Here is a 19,027-nt window from a genome sequence, read left to right on the forward strand (position 1 = left end):
ATACCTCGCGCCCTGCCCCCTCTTCTCTGGCCCCGCCCCTTGCCACACAGGGTTGGCCGCGGACCTTTCTGCCGCCGCTGATTGGACGATTAGCACGTCAATCATTCCTGATCGGCCATAATCCACGAGCTGGGCGGCAATATCCTAAAAGCTACTGACAGCCTGTGAGAGCCTTATGGGAGCTGTAGTTGTCAAAAAACATGAAAATAACTTAAAATTCCTGATTAAAACTACCACATACCAAAACTTTACTGTGTACCAAAGCAGCAGAGAGGTACAATATAATTTCAGGAACGTGTTTTAACTTCCAAGAGGCCGAAATTAAACGTCCACACCAAAATAAACTGTAGCTACAAGAGCATAACCTAGCTGCTGGGGGCAGGCTAAAGCTGTGTTTGTCCACGGACTTTGGGCGGATTAATTAAACATCTATCAAGTCTGATCGATCATTATTATTACTTTGTTTAGAGCTATAACCCAAAGAGATTTTTCCATTAATGTTGTAAAAGTAATAGCTCATTTACCTCCTGCAGATATCTATCAGGCTGACTAAAGAAATAGTACAAAGATTTTAGATTTAATGTATACAAAGTCAGTTAGACCCTATGAGCAGCTGTAGTAGCACTGTAGTTTTCCACAGCTCATCATAGGTATTTTCAACATGTAATAAGGTGTTTGGTAAGATGTAAATAATAAATAAATAAATAAAAATACATCTCATATAACTATGGAATAATTATCACATTTTCTTTTCACACAGTAACAAAATCATTAAAAAAAAAAAAAAACAACACTACCAGGGTCTAAATTATTAGCCCCCTTTATAACTGGCCTTTTTGTTTGACCCACAGCGCAAACCACTGTTTTACACTGATGTGCTTTAATGTTTTAATGCTCAACACTGTAAAAAATAAAGTTAAAACTGAGGGTAATCTTCCAGTTCACACACAGTATAAAAACTCCAGTAAGGGTTTGAGCTGTCACTGAGAAAGCATCATGGAAAAAATAAAAGAAACCAGTTTAGACTTGAGAAAAAGAATTGTTGGTACTGACAAAGCAGGAGAAGGATATGCAAAGTTATCACAGCATTTCCAAATGACAAGAATTAAAGTGAGAAATATCATAAAGGAATTCAAAGAGAGCCACACAGTCCAGAACAAGCCTGGCAGAGGTAGGAAGAGAAAGATTTCAAAGACTCTGGAAAGAAAACTAGTGAGAGATGTGTCCATAGGCCCCAGACAACTGCCCAGACACGAGTGAAGGTCTTAGCCAAGTCAGGAAGCGTAGTCTCAAAGAAGACAATCCTGAACAGGGTTGGACCAAGAAGAAGTCCACTTCTGCAGGAGAGACACCTTTAAGCCAGACTGAAGTGTGCTAAGGACGACCTGGAGAAAGATGCTGATAGTGGTCTTTGGCCATACAGATGTCACTGATGTTTGGAGAAAGAAGGAAATGGTTATTTGCTGTGTGGGTCCTAAGCTTTTGTTAGATACAAGTAATGGGGGCCGTAAGGAAAAAGAAGGTTAAGGATGACTGACATAAGGATTACATTAAATGTGTAGATGCATACCCTCTTAGGCCCCCCCAAAATTATTTTAATTAAATGAAATATGGCCCTCATGAGAGCATGAAGCATCGCTAGACTGAGCTATTAGTTTCAGTGCTGCCATACTAACATAGTAAACAAACATTTTGACAAGTTTTTATGCTAGTTTTTTAAGGATTACATTGGGATAAAACTATAAATAGTAAACATTGGCATAATAAAGATATCTTTACTTATAACCCCCTAATGAATTACAGCAGCAAATAGCAGTACCAATGATGTTCCAGGGACGGAGCCAGTGCCACTGGCCCAGTGGTAGCCAGAGCCCTAGCCATTTAAGCATACCCAATCACTGAGCATATTTTGACCTACCTGTGAAAGTGGCCCCACCATCCTTACATATTTCTGTACGTGGCCCCCAATGGGAAAAAGTTTGTATACTCCTGTCTTAGGGCTTCCTTACATATTTAAAGTCTCCAACAAGAAAAACACACCCAGTAACATAACGTAGTATCCATTTACTATCTACTGATTCTCTCAAGAGGAGTGTCCAAACTGCAGCCCCCGCGACATTTTTAATTAGCCTCAGGCAAATTTAGAAAATAGAATTATAAAATAGACATAACATAGAAACATAGAGCTTGTTTTTTCATTACAGCACGAGACAGTATTGCATGTTAATAATGTTCAACATACGACAAAAAAATGTTTAATTAACTGAGACGACTTGAATGATAATAACTGGCATTCAAAATAATAATGATATATTAGATATATAAAATTTCTGGCATCAGGGGGCTGCCAGTTGATGATTGCTGCTGTACAGTCTATCAGCTCTGTGTAGGTTGTTCTTGTTTGGTCTGAGTGTGGAGATGAGCTGCCAGCGTCTCCCCTCTCAGCTTAATGGAGCGTTGTTCTCATACTGACCAGGGGCGGAGGGATAAAATCTGATTGGCCACTTCAAAATTCTTTACAGTGATTGGCTATTTGCCTTGTTATCCATTAATGAAACTTATGCAGGCTGATTTTTAAGCAGCATTGACTTACTAAGCATGTCTTAATCCATACTGGATTGGTTTTTACCAACTTGAACACTCTAAAGGTCAGATATTTAAATAAGTGGACCTTTCAGCATGCTTTTTTTTGTTCATATGGTCCACAGTAAAAAAAAAAAAGTCTGGCTCTTGAGTTTTGTGTTGTTTCATTGTGTTATTTCTGCAATTATACTGAAGATTATTTGGATTATTATTCTGCAATATTGACCAGCACATCATGCATGTCAGTTGCAAATTCTTCCAGACATATCTGCACATTATTACCGATCAATTAAATGTCCCGTAGGATTACTTAGGATTTATAGAAATAACCTGTTGTTTTTAAATGTCTTTTCTTCACAGAAGGCTTATGAAAACAAAATAAACCAGCTGTGAAACCCTGAAAGGAGGTGCAGCTCAACTGTTGTCCTTTTCATTACAGCTCAAATAAAAATAGTTTGTCCTGAAAACTGTCACAGCCTCTTCTTTCAGTCCAAATAACTGATAAACACTCAAACACTGGAGCAGAAAATGGCACCCAGGGCATTTACTAACGACTTTAAGCTCATTAATAAAATAGCTGTGGGTGTAAACGTGGTCGGTTTAACACCTGAACACCTCCAGCTGAGTGAAGGTGTCAGAAAAAAGAATTAAAACACCACAAAGAAGGACTTAATGAAAAAGAAACAAGTGTTTATAGTTCAGATTACCAATGCAGGCAGCCATCATTGTCACATTAAGCGTTCAGGTACAGTTAAAAAAATACAACTTTATATGTACATAGAAAAGGTTGGCTTTGCTGAGCTTATAAAAATAACTTTCACACTCGATGATCAGAGGCAGGAGGAGAGAAAACAGGTGAGGCAATCAGCTGACAGGAAGTGATCAATAACTGATAATGCACTGTGGGACTGAACCAGGCCAGAACAACCAGGCCGCAGCAGAGGAGGGTACTAATGCAGAGAACGATGATGCCTTCAGAAGTCTTTTTAACACAGTTTAAGAGTTTCTCAGTGGATGTGTTAGGGGAATAAAGCTGCAGCAGAGGAGCCAATAATCTACCCGTGTTTACATTAAAATGCGCAGTTTCCAGAAGCCTTGTTCACACGTACGTACTCAGAATTAATATCTGATAGACGTGCGACAGTGTACAAAGAAGTTTTTGAACTTTACCCTTCAGCATATTTCAGATTTCTGAGCAGCATCACTGACAGTAACTGTTTAAAAGCATGTTTCAAACAGCTCTATGACACCTGTACGTTCACCTGACATAAACAGGACGGCAAACTTTGGTTCAAGATGTCAAACAAATAATACGTGGAATTAAAGGGCCACAAACGTGAAAGAGAGCGAAGATGCTATGTAAATCTGCATGAATAAAAATGGGATTTTGTTCATTTTCAAACTTACAATTATTAACCTTATAATTTGTCTGTTGTTTAAACTTGATCAAACATCCAGCATGCAACACTGCACAAAGCTGGCCACACACTAGATAATTTTAAAACATAGCGACCACAGAAATAAGGACAGTTTCAACTGATTTTTATCTTAAAATCTTCTCATGTACATACCAGACCACTTGTCTTGACTGAGACCACATCTGACATCTGTGTTTAAGATTTCACAGTGATAAATCTCACAGAAACACGTGATAAAACATGACTTCAGAAGAAAAACAAACATGGAGGATGACTGAAATCCTCAGCTGACTTGTGTTACAGTTGCAGCAAAAATCCCACAGTGAGGGTAAGAATGAGAGTGTAACTCTGGCCAGATTGCAGGTATGATTGTTCTTACGGCAGGTGATGCTACCCAGTGTAAATATTCCTCAGAGCCAGTCTGAATGATGAATATCAATATTTAAGACTCTACATCAGACTGCCGCTCCACCACAGGGAGCAGCTAAATAATCATTTGCAACAAGACTTGAATCAGGACATGCTCCCCAACATCAGGGAGGATAAATCTAACCTGAATTTAGGATTCAAATCATGCTGTATGTAGTCAACTTAATGTTACACATCACATGACTACAGATGAGGAATAAGGGTGCTTAACAAGATGAGAGGGCTGTCTAAGAGGACATTTTTCTTTGACTTTTTTATGCTTGTTTACATAGTGGGGAAGGAAGTGCATTCATGATATTCACATTTGTGAATGAACTAGAGGTCGACTGAGTTTCTGCGTGGCCATTACTGGGGCTGGGACTCTATGATCGTATAGCCAATAAAATTCAGCCATCAAAAAGTGCACTTCTTTGGCTGCCCATGTGATCGGGTTTGGTTTTTTACTCATAAATCTCAATCCAAATCGATCTAAATGAGCTCCTTCTTCACCATCTGTCACATTTTAAGTGATAACATTAATGCATCAGTAATCCAGTGTAATATTTTGTGGCATAAAGCTAAATTTGTTTGCCATAATTACATGGATTTTGAACTGAAGACTTCACTAGGATGAAAGTGTTATTGCTGCTTTGACTTCAGTAAAAAATCAGAGCACTGGTTCTGTTAGTTGATTTGTACATTAGGTGTAAAAGGTGCACAGGTTCTAGTGATAAAAACTCCCCTTTACTGCTGTTGTACACATTCATTTTAAGTAACTCGTAATTAAGTAGTCCAGCCTAATCCTCAATTCTAAAGATGGGTTATTGGTCTCTTGACTTCCTTATAATCTTATCAGCCTGGGAAAAAAGGTATCCATCCACCCCTAATTGAAATGTTTTTCTTGGACTTGTGTCAACAGAGAGAAAACTTTTTTTCAAACCAGCACCAGCAGCCACACTTCTGCTTCTCCACCTTCAAAATAAAAGCTCCAGATCTCAAATTGTTTACAAAGGGAAACTGAAACTAGCAGAGCGGTATCTGATGCTCTCATGCTGTCAGGACACGCTGTAAGCTTTGACATTTTCTTAGATTTCACTGATAATTAACAAAAGTAAGCAGAAGATCTAGTGACCCTGAACCTTGTTGATCTTTTTTCTTACTGACGATGGATTGAAACACAAAAGATCACAGTTGATAAATGATTAAAGAAGATGATGGATTTGATTTTTTTTTTTTTTTTAAGTTAGAGACATAAAACTTAGTCCAAAAATGGATTCCCTCTGCTTCTAACAGTTTATCCATCCTACATCCTCGGAGGTTCTTTTCTGCCCCTCAAAGTAAAAAACAAGTTTGCTTCAGTCCTTGAACAGGATGAAGTTGTCTGAAGATAACTGAAGAAACCAAACTAAACACAAAAGAAAATGAATGACATAAAAAAAGTCTTGTTTGTTATTGTAGTGCCCAAAAGTAAACGCTCCATGTTGTGGTCATGTTTTGTCTTTGGACTTTTAAGGGAAGCAAAATGGTGCGCAACAACAAGATTTGTAGTCTCAACATATATTATTATAACATATAATTGTTCTGATGGCATCAGGCGAACTCTTATATGCAATCAGGGTTTAACGAAAACTTGACAGTACTGAACACAACAGAAATAAGGGCTACATGAGGGAATAGCAGGATAACAGTCATGATAAAAAAATTAAGGTAGGAAATCATTACTTAATAAAAAGATCTGTATTTTTTTGGCTGTACAAATTTTCTCAGGATTTAAGAAAGTCTTTGTTAACAGGTTTGTGGGATGGAACAGTCCAGGTTTGGGGACCCAGATTGGTTGTAAATAAAGAGACCGCCTCTTAAATTCTTTAAAGATGGTTAGGATCAGTCTGGCATCACTGATTCGGGTCAAAACAGAAGAAACGTGTGGCCTCCTCCTGAGTTGATCATGTTTTTCCTCGCTGTCATCAGCTGGTCTCCATCACTTTGCTTCACTCATCCACCTGCATCACCTTCTCCAGAAGCCATTTTGGATCCAGCTTTAGTAAGAACTCTGTCAGAGAATGAGTAGGGACTCGAAACGATGCACAACCTTTCAGTGACCTCTCTGCCATTCCTTCAGTTTTATGTGAAAGGAAGCAAGTCTGTTCTGTTCTAGCCAGACCATTCTGGGGATCCACAATGGTGCCTAAATGAACTTCTCTGTAAGACTCTCTCGGTTAGCTTGTCAGGAAAGCCGTTTGGTCTCCTTCTGTTAAGCATACAACATCTTTCTGGTATTCAAAATGGATTTCAATGACTCCTCTGTCAGATTAAGAGCTCTGTGAATGAGTCTGTTTGGGTTGGTTCCCTTCATTCTGAAGAGTTGGAATTTAATTATTTGGATTCAAAATGGTGCGAGTTCACTGTCATGTTTGTTTAGTCTGTTTTCAGTACGGTTTCTCCTGTTGCCATTTTCTCAACATGGCGCTCAGTTGAAACCATGCTCTCCCTCCATCTCTCTCTCTGTTAATGAAAATTAGTCCAACCATCCATCTCCTGTTCTGTCTCTTTGCCTCCTCTCTGTTATGAGCTGACCTCCGTCGTCTCACCCCCCGTCTCCACCAGTGTCACCTGACCCTCCTCCCCCTCCATGATGATCCCCCCCTCCTGCAGCACCACCATCTCTGCCTCTTCCTCCACCATGCCAGCTGCTGCCTCCTCCTCATCCTCCTCCCCTCCTACCACCTCCTCAGGGCTGGCGGCGTTGGCGGCATTGATGGCGGTGTTGGCGCTGTTGCTGTTGGTCTGACTCTGGGCCATGGCCTCCAGTTTGATGCGGTACTCCTCGGCCTCCTGCTCCTTACGCAGCAGCTGCTGCCGGTACTCCTGCGCCTTCCTGTTGGCCTCCTGCAGCTGCCTCTGCAACAACTCCTGGACAAGGAGAGGGGGGAGAAAGTCAAGACAGAGTTAAGTAAACCCTGAAAGAACTGGCCTTTGCTTTGACTTGTTAACTACAATATATGCCTTTCAGTAACAACTAGGGATGTTGCGATACCATTTTTTCCATCGAGATACCAAGGTGTTGGGCATCAGCCGATACCGAGTACCTGTGGATTTAATCACTAAAGTCCCCAAAAGTCACATGAGTTCCAGGCTCGCTGAAAATGCTGCCACAAGGGATTCAAAGGCATCAATAGCATTGATGGGAAAGCACAACGACTAGCTGCAAGAAGAAAAACAATTAAGAGGCAACGATTTATGGTTCAAAAGTTGTTTAACTTTTGATAAACTGTGTCACTGCTTTTTGTGTACAACAATGCCGGTCTGGCATTTTAACGATCACATTCAGAGAAAAATCTCACACAGCCACCATTCTTTGCTGCTGCAGTGGCTCCTTTGGTTCTTCTTCGCTGCTCTAAAAACGGTAGCCCGTGCATACAGTGCTTTCCAGCAGCAAAGGAATTGATTTTTCAGTTTACAGAGCTAACAGTTAGCATGGCTTAACAAAGCTTAACATAAAGCTAAACCAAACAGTATTGAATCGGTGCATAAACTTGTGTTCAGAGAACGTTTTAGTCTCATTTTAGTCTCTGTGAAAAAACTAAACTTACTTTTTTCATAATTTTTATCACCAAAGTTCTATGTTTACCTAGTTTTAGTCTCATCTTCCTCAAGAAAAAAAGGTAGTCAACTTTTAGTCATAGTTTTAGTGGATGAAATGAACACTGATGCTTGCATGTGACTGAAAATATGCCCCCATTCTTCTGTATTTAAAGCAGCCATTAATAAAACTGATCTGGCTGATGATGTCACTTTTTAACAGCTTTTCTCCCACATGAGGTCATAATACTGCAACAGTTGTATACTGTTCAGTTAATAAACCTTGTGGAGTAATGATTTGATTGAAATGGCTCCTTAATTTGAGATAAAAGGTGATCAGAGGAGGTGGACGCTGACTTGCAGCCTGAGGGTCTGTCACATCTATTACAGTAGGAGCGAAATGACTGTACTTTTGCAAACAGGGTTACAAAACTCCACATGGCGTTGAACAACAAATCTGCACAAAAACTGCATGTTTGAGACTTTGGTGAATGGTAGTCATCACACAGGTGTAAACAGCTTAATCCTTTCTCTCCTCTGGGAAACCTCTAAAATATCCCTGTATGTAGGTGTGACTTGTATTCCAGATATTACAGCACCTACTGTGACAGAACTACACACCACAACAGTAAATAAGGCTACCACTCACCGTCTCGCCACCGCCGTTGTGATTGCTGGTCACTTCCAGTTTCCTCTTCCTGGAGGGCGGAGGTTGCGGCTCCTCCGTCACCACCTCCTCTGTTACCGTATTGGCTGGCACTGCCAGCACTGAAACACAAAGACAGATTCATCATGAGCCTGCTGGTAGAGTCAGAAACAGTTCATCTGAAGCTGTAAGAGTGTCGTACTCTGCTGTCCGTGCTGCATGGTGACAAAGAAAGGCTGCGCCATCCCTCCTGTGGTCTGCAGGTTGCCATGTTGGTCTGTTACTATGGTGATGACCCTCTGACCACTTTCGTTGACGACAGCAGCATGCTGGATGTTGGAGTCCAGAGCACTGGCAGCCATCGCCTCCTCTGAGTCTCCTGAGACAGAAAGAAATATGACTGAGATTATTAATGTTTGTGCTTGTGTTTGGATGTCCCAACAGCAGAGTTTTGAGTCTTCACACCTGTTAGCTCCACCAGTCAAAATGATTCATAGTTTCATATTTCCCTTAGGGTATTTTGTGTTCACAGTGCAATAGTTCTGCCTTTCCTATCGTCAAGGCAAATGTATGATCTACTCACACTTTGGTAAGTTTTCGAGTTCACTCAACAAAATGAGTTGTGGGTTGACTTTGAGCAGCAAGAAAGTCAAATGTCTCATCAATGTCTGGGCAGATGAGCACATTTAACAAAAACACAGAAGTGAACATACTCAGCTCACTAATGAGAGGAGGTTTTTCTAAGCTCTACCGGTGTAACAGTCTAACTTGTGACCTTATTATAAATTATGTGAATAAATCCTTGTGCAGTTTTCATTTAACCCTCTGAGACCTATGCTAGTTTTTAAAATCATTTTGTCTCGCCTGGACTTTTGTCTTAAAAGGCCTGTAAAACATCGACCCTGTGGTGCACTGTCAAGCTTTATACATCCTTTTGGTCAGGACATCCATGGCTTCAAGATTGTGTCTGTTGCAGCAATGTCACTACAGTTTTAAAACGTTATGGGGCTATAGAGAGAAAAGAACAAATCTAAACAGAAAAGAAAGGGGCGCAGGTGGCCTGGTGGTTCAAGGCGCGCCCCATGTACGCGGACGGCCCGGGTTTGAGTCCGACCTGAGGCCCTTTACCGCATGTCTCTCCCCAGCTCTTGTTCCAATTTCTGACTCTATCCAGTGTCCTCCTCTATCAAATAAAGACAAAGAAATGCCCAAAACAAATCTTTAAAAAATAGAAAACAAAACTCAAAGATTTTTATGTGCAGGCTCTCTTCTCCAGTTTCTAAGTGTCACACGCACTTGTTCGGCAAAGCATGGAGTGACAATGGAACAGCCTTCCACTGGCTGACACAGCCCATGTGACATCTGTTTTAGAGTTCAATATGGTAGCTAATGCTAAGCTAACAGCAGAGATGATCAAAATGGATTAAATGATGGATAAAAGATGTTCAATATGTGAGTTACTGGTGTGGATTTAATTTTTAAAGACCCTGGAAACTCACCTAAGTTCCAGGTTTGCTAGAAAAGCTTCTGTAAGAGCTACGAAGGCATGGATAGCGTCAAGAGAACAGCAAAACGGAGGGCTTTCAGAGGAAAAAAATGAGTGGCTACAATTTATGGTTCAAGAGTTATTTGACTTTGAAAAGCACGTGTCTCTTGAGCTACTTGTTGTATTATAATCAACAAGTACAAAAAAGTAACTGTGAGTGTTCTTGTTATTACAGCATCACAGACTAGAAACTAAAGGCCTCAGAATAACACAGTCACTCTAACAGCATGGCGTAAAGATAGAGAGCAGCAAAGCTTCCAGTGATGAGAAGGATATATTCAGGTTCAGGTGCAATTTTATTTTATTCAATTCAATTTAATTTAATTTCTATTCATATATGATTGTAATTGATTATCATCACTACAATTATTTTCTATTACTACAACAATTATTTTCTATTACTACTACTGCTGCTGCCTATACTCTTACAAAGTAGGATGAGCCAAACATCCATTTGTTCTGGTTGCTGGGTTGATTGAATTCTAAAAAACTGCTCCAGGGTTAAATTGAAAGCAAGCTTGGATCATCCCTAAGAGTTTTTTGTTTTGGCTTGTTTTGTTCTGAAACAGAGTCTTATTACCACGTTGAAACATATTAAATTATATTGTGTTACACTAAAATAAAATGGATCTGTTTTTTGGTTTTGGCATAACTTCTCCAAATGATCCTGGTGTTCAAACACCTTTAAACTTTAATATGGTACCAGTAAAAATCACACATTATAAATATCGGTTTTAGTGACATAATTTGAAAGCCTAGGTATCCAGTGTTGTGTCTTTTTGTAATAAAAAATTTTCAAACACATTCACACTGATTAAACTGAACAAAAACATTACCATTGTTTTGGAAATGTTGGATGGATTTCCCACTGCGAATATATGCTTCTGTCTTATGGAATAGACCATTTTAAAATGTCTTTAAAAGGATGTTTACAATGTGATTTATTAAAATAACCAAAACTGTAACATTTTAAAATAGATCAAATTAAAAGTATGAAGGTATCGAACATTTTGGTGTATGCATCACTGTGTATGAGTGTACCTGCACTGGCTTTGTTGAGCAGGTCAGCCAAGTTAACCACGCCCCCCTGGATGGCAGGGATCCCCTGGATGATGAACTGTGGCTGGTTGGTAGTAGTGCTGGTCTCCACATTCACACTCACCTGATTCATATTCATCTGGCCCATGTTCACCTGGTTCTGCATGGTCTCCTGCAGGCACAGACAGAGAAGTACAACGTTTATTCCTTGTTTGGAAGGGAAAAGGCCAGCTGACGGCCCAGAGGTCAGATTACTGATTAAATGTTCGATTAAGTGTCTCACCTGCAGAAGCAGCATCAGCTCTGTGTTCTGGATGTCCACAGCGATGTCAAACGGCGTCTTGTCAAATTTACTGAGTGCGTGTACGTCAGCACCATGTTTGATAAGTGTGTCTGCGACGCTGTGGTGACCGTGCTGCGCTGCCCAATGCAGAGCCGTCATCTTCAGCATGTCTTTGGCGTTGATGTCTGCACCACTCTGAGATTAGAAAAAGATTCTCTATCAAGCTGCTGATGAGACTTTGGATGTAACTTCTTACATCTCTAATGACTATAATGTGTGCTTATACTTGTCTATAAGTTACATACAATTTAACAGCTAGTTGTGGCGTCAGAACTCAGAATTACACCACAGAATTTAGGACCAAAATAAAGATTTCTACTATAAAGCCATAATTGTAAATGTACAAATATAATCTGTAAATTTATGAGACTGAAGTCAAAATTTTAGCTCAAGATTTTCTAAATCTGAGCAAATGATTCAGAATGACATCTTGGCACAGAAACAGTGAAAGTTCACAATAATCCAATGAAACCGCTCATTACAACTTTATTCACTCACCAGTTACTCAATAATGTTGTAGCTAAATCTGCAACTTTAATAGTGTAAATATGAGACTTTATTACTGTAATATTATGCCATACTTTTCTTACAGCTTTATTCTCATAGTATTACTATTTCAATCTGACAATCTTTGTTTTTTTAATCTGTTTTGTGGACCTAGTATATATGGAGTGTTTCTTCATCAGAATTGAAAAAACTATTTTTAACATGCCTTAAAATGTGGTCCGTGTGCTTTTGATCTTCAATGTTGTCATCAGACTGAAGCTACAAGGTTTTATTAAAGGATACATTCTCAGGACTAAACTCGAGTATCTTTAGAATCAAATTCAGGTTCAAGTTGAAGTAAATCTGGTCCACGTCTTACCCTGACAAGCAGCTCCACGATGACAGTGTGTCCCTCTGCGGCGGCCATGTGCAGTGGGGTCCTGTCCACCTTAGTGCGAGCGTCTCTGCTGACGCCAGCTCTCAGCAGGACGTCAGCGGTGGAGTAATGACCATGCTGAGCGGCGAGGTGGAGTGGAGACGTCCCCAGCTGCAGGACACACAGGAAACACACAGTCAGGGAGGAATGTTTATAAAACACAACATCTCCTTCATCTTTTCAAAGCCACAGGTCTTCTGAACCTGAAGGTTGCATTCAATGACTCACCCAGTCGGTGGTGAATGGAGCTCCGTTGGCCATCAGGTTTCTGACCTCATCGTCCTGACCTTTACGAGCTGCATCCAGCAGACGCTTCCCCAGGTCCACCAGAGACATCTGAGGACAAATGCACAGAAATTTAGGCCCTGTTTACACCACAACGGTTTCAGGTGAAAACACAAAACTTTTAGAGCATTTTGGCTGTCTGTCTACACAAGGATGGCGTTTTGGGTGCCTGAACAATTTGGCATCAAACTCCAGAGTGAAAGGTTTTTAAAAGGCCCTCATCTCTGTGTAAAAAGAGAAAACGACACTTCCTGAAAACGCACATGCACACTACAGTTGCAGTCGGTTGTCATGTGCGAGTGTTGCAGCACTCTGAACCGAGCCGGGGCCGCTCAACCTGAGCCGTCTGGTGTAGTTACCTGTGACTGAATTTGTCAACACACAGACAGCTGGATTTAGAACGGTGCTAACAGATATATTTGTGTGTTACAGAGTAAAAATATGAAAACCTAATAATAATACCATGAAAGTTCTACACATAATGTTGAAAGTTTGTTTCATCAGGCCGTCCTCACCCTTCCTCTTGACAACTCAGCAGTCAAAGTCCACGCCTGCTCTACTTTTGTCATCCTCGTTTATGTTCAAATCTTACCAAACTACAGAAATGGGTCAAACTTCGCCTTCCTGCTCACATCACAAACGGCCAACACCACGCTATAAAATGATATCAAGTACAGTATTAGTATTAGAATGAGTAATAAGGCTCAGTTTCTGCATCAACAGTGGACACCTAGATAGAACAGAAAACAAAAAGCTCCCATAAAAACACTGAATAAATCTGTCAGGTGAAAAGGATGTGTGCAATCTTACATAATTAAAACATATAGAACAAAAGAAGTTATTGTTAAATAAGATCTTGATGATCAAATGAAATGTAGAATGGAAACATAAAAAGACCTGAACATAACGGCACTGGTTTCATTCATAAACTTTTAGGTGTTTTTAAATGCTTAATGACAGGCAAATTAAACCATTTATTATCAGCCTTGTGGTTGTGAACATTTTTAAAAACATTTTCTTTCCCTTGTAATATCTTCTTTAATGTTCACATGTATGGCTAGCTTTTGCTCCTCAGTAAGCCTTTCTGCTGCTTGTCTCAGCCAAAGCACTCAGGTAAAAGTGATTTAAATCTCAACAAGGTTTTCCTGGTTAAAGTTAAGTTAACATGACATCAACACAAGCATGGTATTAAAATCAAGCAGATAATGGTTCAGACACACTCATACAATAGTTTTCAGATCACTTTTTCAAATCCAAATCAAGAAATCTTCAGATCTTTCAAAGTCCCAGACAAAAAAAAAAAAAAAAAACTTTTTTGTGCACCACATAACAAAAGTGCTTCTAAGATTTCATTTATGTTGTCCCCAGTCTTAAAGATTTCAGCAGGTATCACAAGTTGCCTCACAATTATTGACAACAATTCCCTGTTTTTCTCAACCCTGAAGCCAAATTTCCTTGAACTGCACTTCCTCACCCCCTTCTCCTCTTCTCTCATGTTGGCACTTTTTTTAACCCAACATGACATCCTGCCATCATTGGTGTGTTTTGTCACATGAACAAGAGACTCGGGATGCACAGACACTGGTGCCCGTGTCGCGTAACAGTCCCAATACAAATTTTAATTCCTCATACTCAAAAAGCACTGCAGATACTGTACTTGGCATCATTTAAAAGCATTATGCCAGCCTCTCATTGTGTGAGTATGAAGGCAAATTGGAGCCTTGTCTTCAGTTTAGTGATAGTTTTGCATAAATGAGGATGACAAAGGTAGAGGAGGGATGAAGAACAGACAGACAGTAATTTTAACAACAGTTATAGTCTCATTAAGTATTCATATTTGTGTCTCATACTTGGTCTGGAAAAATGTGGTATCATAACCCTTACAATAGACGCCTTAGAAAGATTTTTAAAAATGGGGAAAATGCTAGCTAGACAATGCCGAGTTCATAAAATATTCAGACGTGTCTCAGTAAAAGTAGAATCATAACATTCAGACCTGTCCTAAGATAAAAATTAACTTTTTAAAAAAATCCTGTATATGGGTACAAACCCTAGTAAGAGCGTGGTTTCTGCTGTATATCTATGTAATGTTCCTCTTTTATAAATGCTGAGCATATCTGAAAATCTCTCCTGTTTCATGGGATCTTTCCGAACACATGACCAAGCCCTGTTTCTTCTACTGTGTAAGGATTTTGGTTCTACAGATTTCTAGTCTATTTAAAGATGTGTGTCATTGCAGGAATTTTTATCACTTCTCCTACATGACAGAGGTCTACGCCAAGCATTTTACATGGAATGAATGAAAACCAAGCTTTTTACATACAATGAATGAAAACCAAGCTTTTTACATGCAATGAATGAAAACCAAGCTTTTTACATGGAATGAATTAAATATCTTGGGGTAATTATGAAAAATAATAACAGAATGCAAATTTCAAACCAGTGAAAATGTATTCAGAAGTTGTTCTCCAAAATTAGACGTATCTGTCTCTCTCTAATAACAAAAAAAAAAAAGTTTTAATGCTTTAAAAAACTTTTTTTGTTTATAGTCTATTACTAATTATTTCCACAAGACAAAACACAAATGTTTTTGCTCTTATTTTAACTCCAAATCAGTAAATATGAGTTTGTTTGTTTTTTTAAAATCAAAAACAGACAGAAATTCTTGCAAGAAAAAAGCTGTCCATGCAAACCAGGCGTTCTTCAAGGTTCGTGCATACAATGCAATGCTAATGGCTATGTGTCCATTATCGGACATGTACCCGCCTATATTTTACCCCAAAACCAGTAAACATATTTTGAACTTTTATAGAGCCATTTCATACCTAAATACCAGGTTAAAGCATATATGAAGCACTTTAACTTGTGGGAATCACTTGGATATGTTATTTAAGACTCATTAAAGTGCCAAAACAATATAGTCGACCTGTGTCCGATAATGGATTTACAGTTGAACAGTGTTTCGTAAGTTAGCGCCCGAAATCCATACTGTTAGCGGCGTATTGTCAACAATGTGAAATAGCCTATGAAATACCGTGAAAATGCGTTTATTCAATCACTTAGAGAAGGAACGTAGAGTTAAAAAGGCAAAAATGGCTAAAAAAACTACAGAAGTTAGCCCGACACGGTGTCCGATAAAGGACGCATAGCTCAGCTCGGCTCTGGTGATTGAAACACAGCGCAGAGGGACGAGGTTTTTCTCTCCGCGGCCGAGGAGCCATTTTACGCGCCTTCATGGACAGAAAAGAGTCCGCCATGTGCCACGTCCCCCCGGGCTCCACCGTTCGGGCTGTTTTTAACCTCCACCACCGATAAATAACACAACCTGCCCCACAAACACATTTACACAAGCACAGACAGGAAACCGTTTGATATTAAGTTGTTGGTTTTCCGGGGGAAGTCACCGAGAAATTTCCTATTTTACACACGGAGAAAAAACTACTTCCACATCCGGTTAACTAGCGTTCTTCAAGCGCGCACCGTCAAACCACGTCTCGGAGAGCTCACCTGAAATCCATCACCTGAATGAGTGTATGTGTTGTTTTACTAGAACGAAGACGAAGAAAATGTCGGGTTACTAACGGGGGAGGACAGCGCAGCTACTTACCGCGAACAGGTTTGTTAGGAGACAGCCGTTAGTGCTCTTCTCTGCTACCGTTAGCACGGCTAGCCGGCTAACCAGACCAAAACCCCCAGTATAAGGAGGGTTTGTGCATTTAATTCACTCCTTGTTAAGTGATATCGGGTAGTTAAGGCCAAGAATGTCATTAACAATACGATTAAAATCAGACTTTAAGCGCCACTGCGGCTCGTCGGGATCCTCGAGGCTTGTTTACTGCATAAAGTTAGCGCGAGGCAGCGCAGGCTACCGTTGCAAACCCCGTTGATTTGAATACGGCCTTCAAAATAAGAGCGCTAAGTAAGTCATTTAAATCAGTGGTAGATTTAACGGTTTCATTACGTTGTTTTGAACATGATTTTCTCATTATGTAGAAACGTTTACTATTGTTCAAAGCGAAGTGGGTTTTTTTCTCCCCAAAGACTAAAATACATAATAAACATTCACTCCATTTTCATGTGCAAAATAACGGCGATAGCCCATATCCTCATTAGCAATTCTCGACAGGGTAAATATAACAGTTTTCACATTTTACTAGTAAGTTAGTGAATTATTGTGATCTACATGCAAAAATGACACGCTTTAGAAAGTTTTAATGCATTTGCCCGCATTGTCTCCCATGGGAGTTTTCTAAAGATGTATGTATACCATACATCAAAACTCTTGGAACAGGTTCAGTTTGGAGGGTTTTATTACAGTCAAAGTCAACAGATAAAAGCTACTGATGTTAACGGGAATTAACTTTAAAAAAAAATCACACACATTGCGCAGTGTTTGGCCGTCCGCGTTTTATGTTGAAAGTTCTCGCAGGAAGTGCGGCATGTTTTGAGTCCTCTTTGACGCTTGTGTTTACTAGCTAGCTGTGTTAGCCGTTAGCATGTTGGCATGCAGACTGTTAGCAAGTTGAATTGAAGCGTGTTTTTACCTTCTTTTGTCGTAGAGTCCCGCGATGTTACGTTTCCTGGCGTAAATAAGGCGGTGACCGATGTTTTCCTGCCGAGAAAGATTTAAAAAAAATAGATATTTTTAGATTTTCTGTTGAACAAATATGGCGGCCTCTCGACACCGGAGGTGGAAGCCAGAGTGAGTTAACCTCCCGTGGGCGGGCTCAGTGACGACACGGAGGAACAGACCTGAGGTCAGTGGGGGCCGCAGGGTCTCGGCACCGTGTGGTACTGAGAGGAAGAGACAGCTGGCCTCAGATCAGTCTGAAGAGACGTGCTTCTGCCTGCAGGGCTCAGGGCTCAGAGCTCAGGCCATGATGTTCATGGAGAAATAGTTAAAATGCTCCCTTATTAGTTAACTCTTTATGTGACGGGACTACAACATTCAGTACACTTTCGAGCTTCCATTAAATAAAGATAATAATATGTAAATATCTTACTGGTTTTTTTTTTTAGGTTTGTGACGAAACTGTTACGGAAACGTGTCTTTGATATTGTTTACATTATTTATTTGAACCAACTTTACTAGTTTTAATACCATCGTTGTGCACCGTGTATTTTATTATGGCCACAGAATCCTAAAAGTTAATATTCTTGCTGTTCAAGTCAAAATGTAAAATGATATTAGAATTTTGTTTCCGTTTTTTTTTTTTTCTTTTTTTACAAGCCAGTATTCCTTGATGCTGGAAATGTTAACATTTACTTTAGTGAAATTTTTTAATTTTGTTTTTACACACATTCCTCTTTTATTTTGAAATTAATGGCAGTCCAAAGACTGTATGTTTTGTACTGATTGTATTAATAATAAATTTAGTTATATGGCTTCATTTGTGTTGGGTACGTCATTCTTAGACAAAAATTAATAAAGAATTTTAAGTTTAAGACTTTTTCTTAATGGATTTGTCTTCAGTGTGTCTTGTGTTTAATTACAATGAAACTTTTTTTTCTTAAACATTGTCTTTGTCTTATTTATATGCTTGAATACCAACACTAAAGTTAGAAAAATCCCTCAGAAATCCACGTGGTTCCCTCCATTAAAATTTCCAGTTTTCATTTTTCTCACATAGACTTCGTTTTCTTTGTATCAGTAAAATGGAAAACTGATTTGGAATTGGGGCTGGACAGTTAATGGAAAATAAGATTAAATCACATAATGGCCTGCTGCTATTTTCAAATCGCAAAAGGTGCAATATAACTTTGGCCTGAAATTTGTGTCAAAATAACAGTTTTAAACGTTTTTTAGCAACACAGATGTTGTGCATGACATATGCAATCACCCAGGTGCCTTTTTTTTAAGGATATTCCACGAAAAAATCCTACCTTCTTCATTTTTGTACTTTTTTCCTAGTAAATATAAGAATGACAAAAACTCTTCAATGCAACAATTCGTATCCAATTTGCAATACGAGTCAAAGTCATCAGAATTAGACACTTAGAAACTGTTCAACTCTTGTTTAGGAATAAAAGAAAGTTAAGGAATAATCGCATATCAAATCGCAATTGCAATACTGGGGAAAAACGTCACACTTAGATTATTTTCCAAAATTGTTCAGCCCTATTAGGAATTTAATTTTTCCCACTTATTTGGGATAAGTAGGATTCAATAAATTTAGACGTCGGCCTTGTCTTTGGACAGGAATTTCTTGGAATTTTTCTTTCCCAAGATCCTTAAAATTTTAAAGTGCTGCAAAATTAT

The 19,027-nt window shown here is 39.3% G+C and overlaps 1 protein-coding gene across 6 annotated transcripts; it reads right to left on the bottom strand.

Annotated features, from left to right (window-relative positions):
• Nucleotides 1–3,252: 3,252 nt before the first annotated feature.
• Nucleotides 3,253–18,083, bottom strand: gabpb2a (GA binding protein transcription factor subunit beta 2a). Of its 6 annotated transcripts, none has more exons than XM_041808315.1 (9): nucleotides 13,284–15,764; nucleotides 13,032–13,133; nucleotides 12,712–12,819; nucleotides 12,427–12,594; nucleotides 11,502–11,696; nucleotides 11,222–11,390; nucleotides 8,837–9,013; nucleotides 8,638–8,756; nucleotides 3,253–7,319 (listed from the first exon to the last, which is right to left on the bottom strand). In XM_041808315.1, exons 2-9 carry the CDS (start codon nucleotides 13,059–13,061, stop codon nucleotides 6,972–6,974), a joined length of 1,314 nt encoding a protein of 437 aa, XP_041664249.1. In that variant the 5' UTR covers nucleotides 13,062–13,133; nucleotides 13,284–15,764; the 3' UTR covers nucleotides 3,253–6,971. The 6 variants fall into 6 exon arrangements, with proteins under 6 accessions (XP_041664249.1, XP_041664248.1, XP_041664250.1 ...); XM_041808314.1 differs by having other exon boundaries at nucleotides 13,231–15,764; XM_041808316.1 differs by lacking the exons at nucleotides 13,032–13,133; nucleotides 13,284–15,764 and adding an exon at nucleotides 17,313–18,083.
• Between the last annotated feature and the right edge of the window lie 944 nt (nucleotides 18,084–19,027).

This window comes from Cheilinus undulatus, linkage group 16, assembly GCF_018320785.1.
Source record: "Cheilinus undulatus linkage group 16, ASM1832078v1, whole genome shotgun sequence".
Taxonomy (NCBI): domain Eukaryota; kingdom Metazoa; phylum Chordata; class Actinopteri; order Labriformes; family Labridae; genus Cheilinus; species Cheilinus undulatus.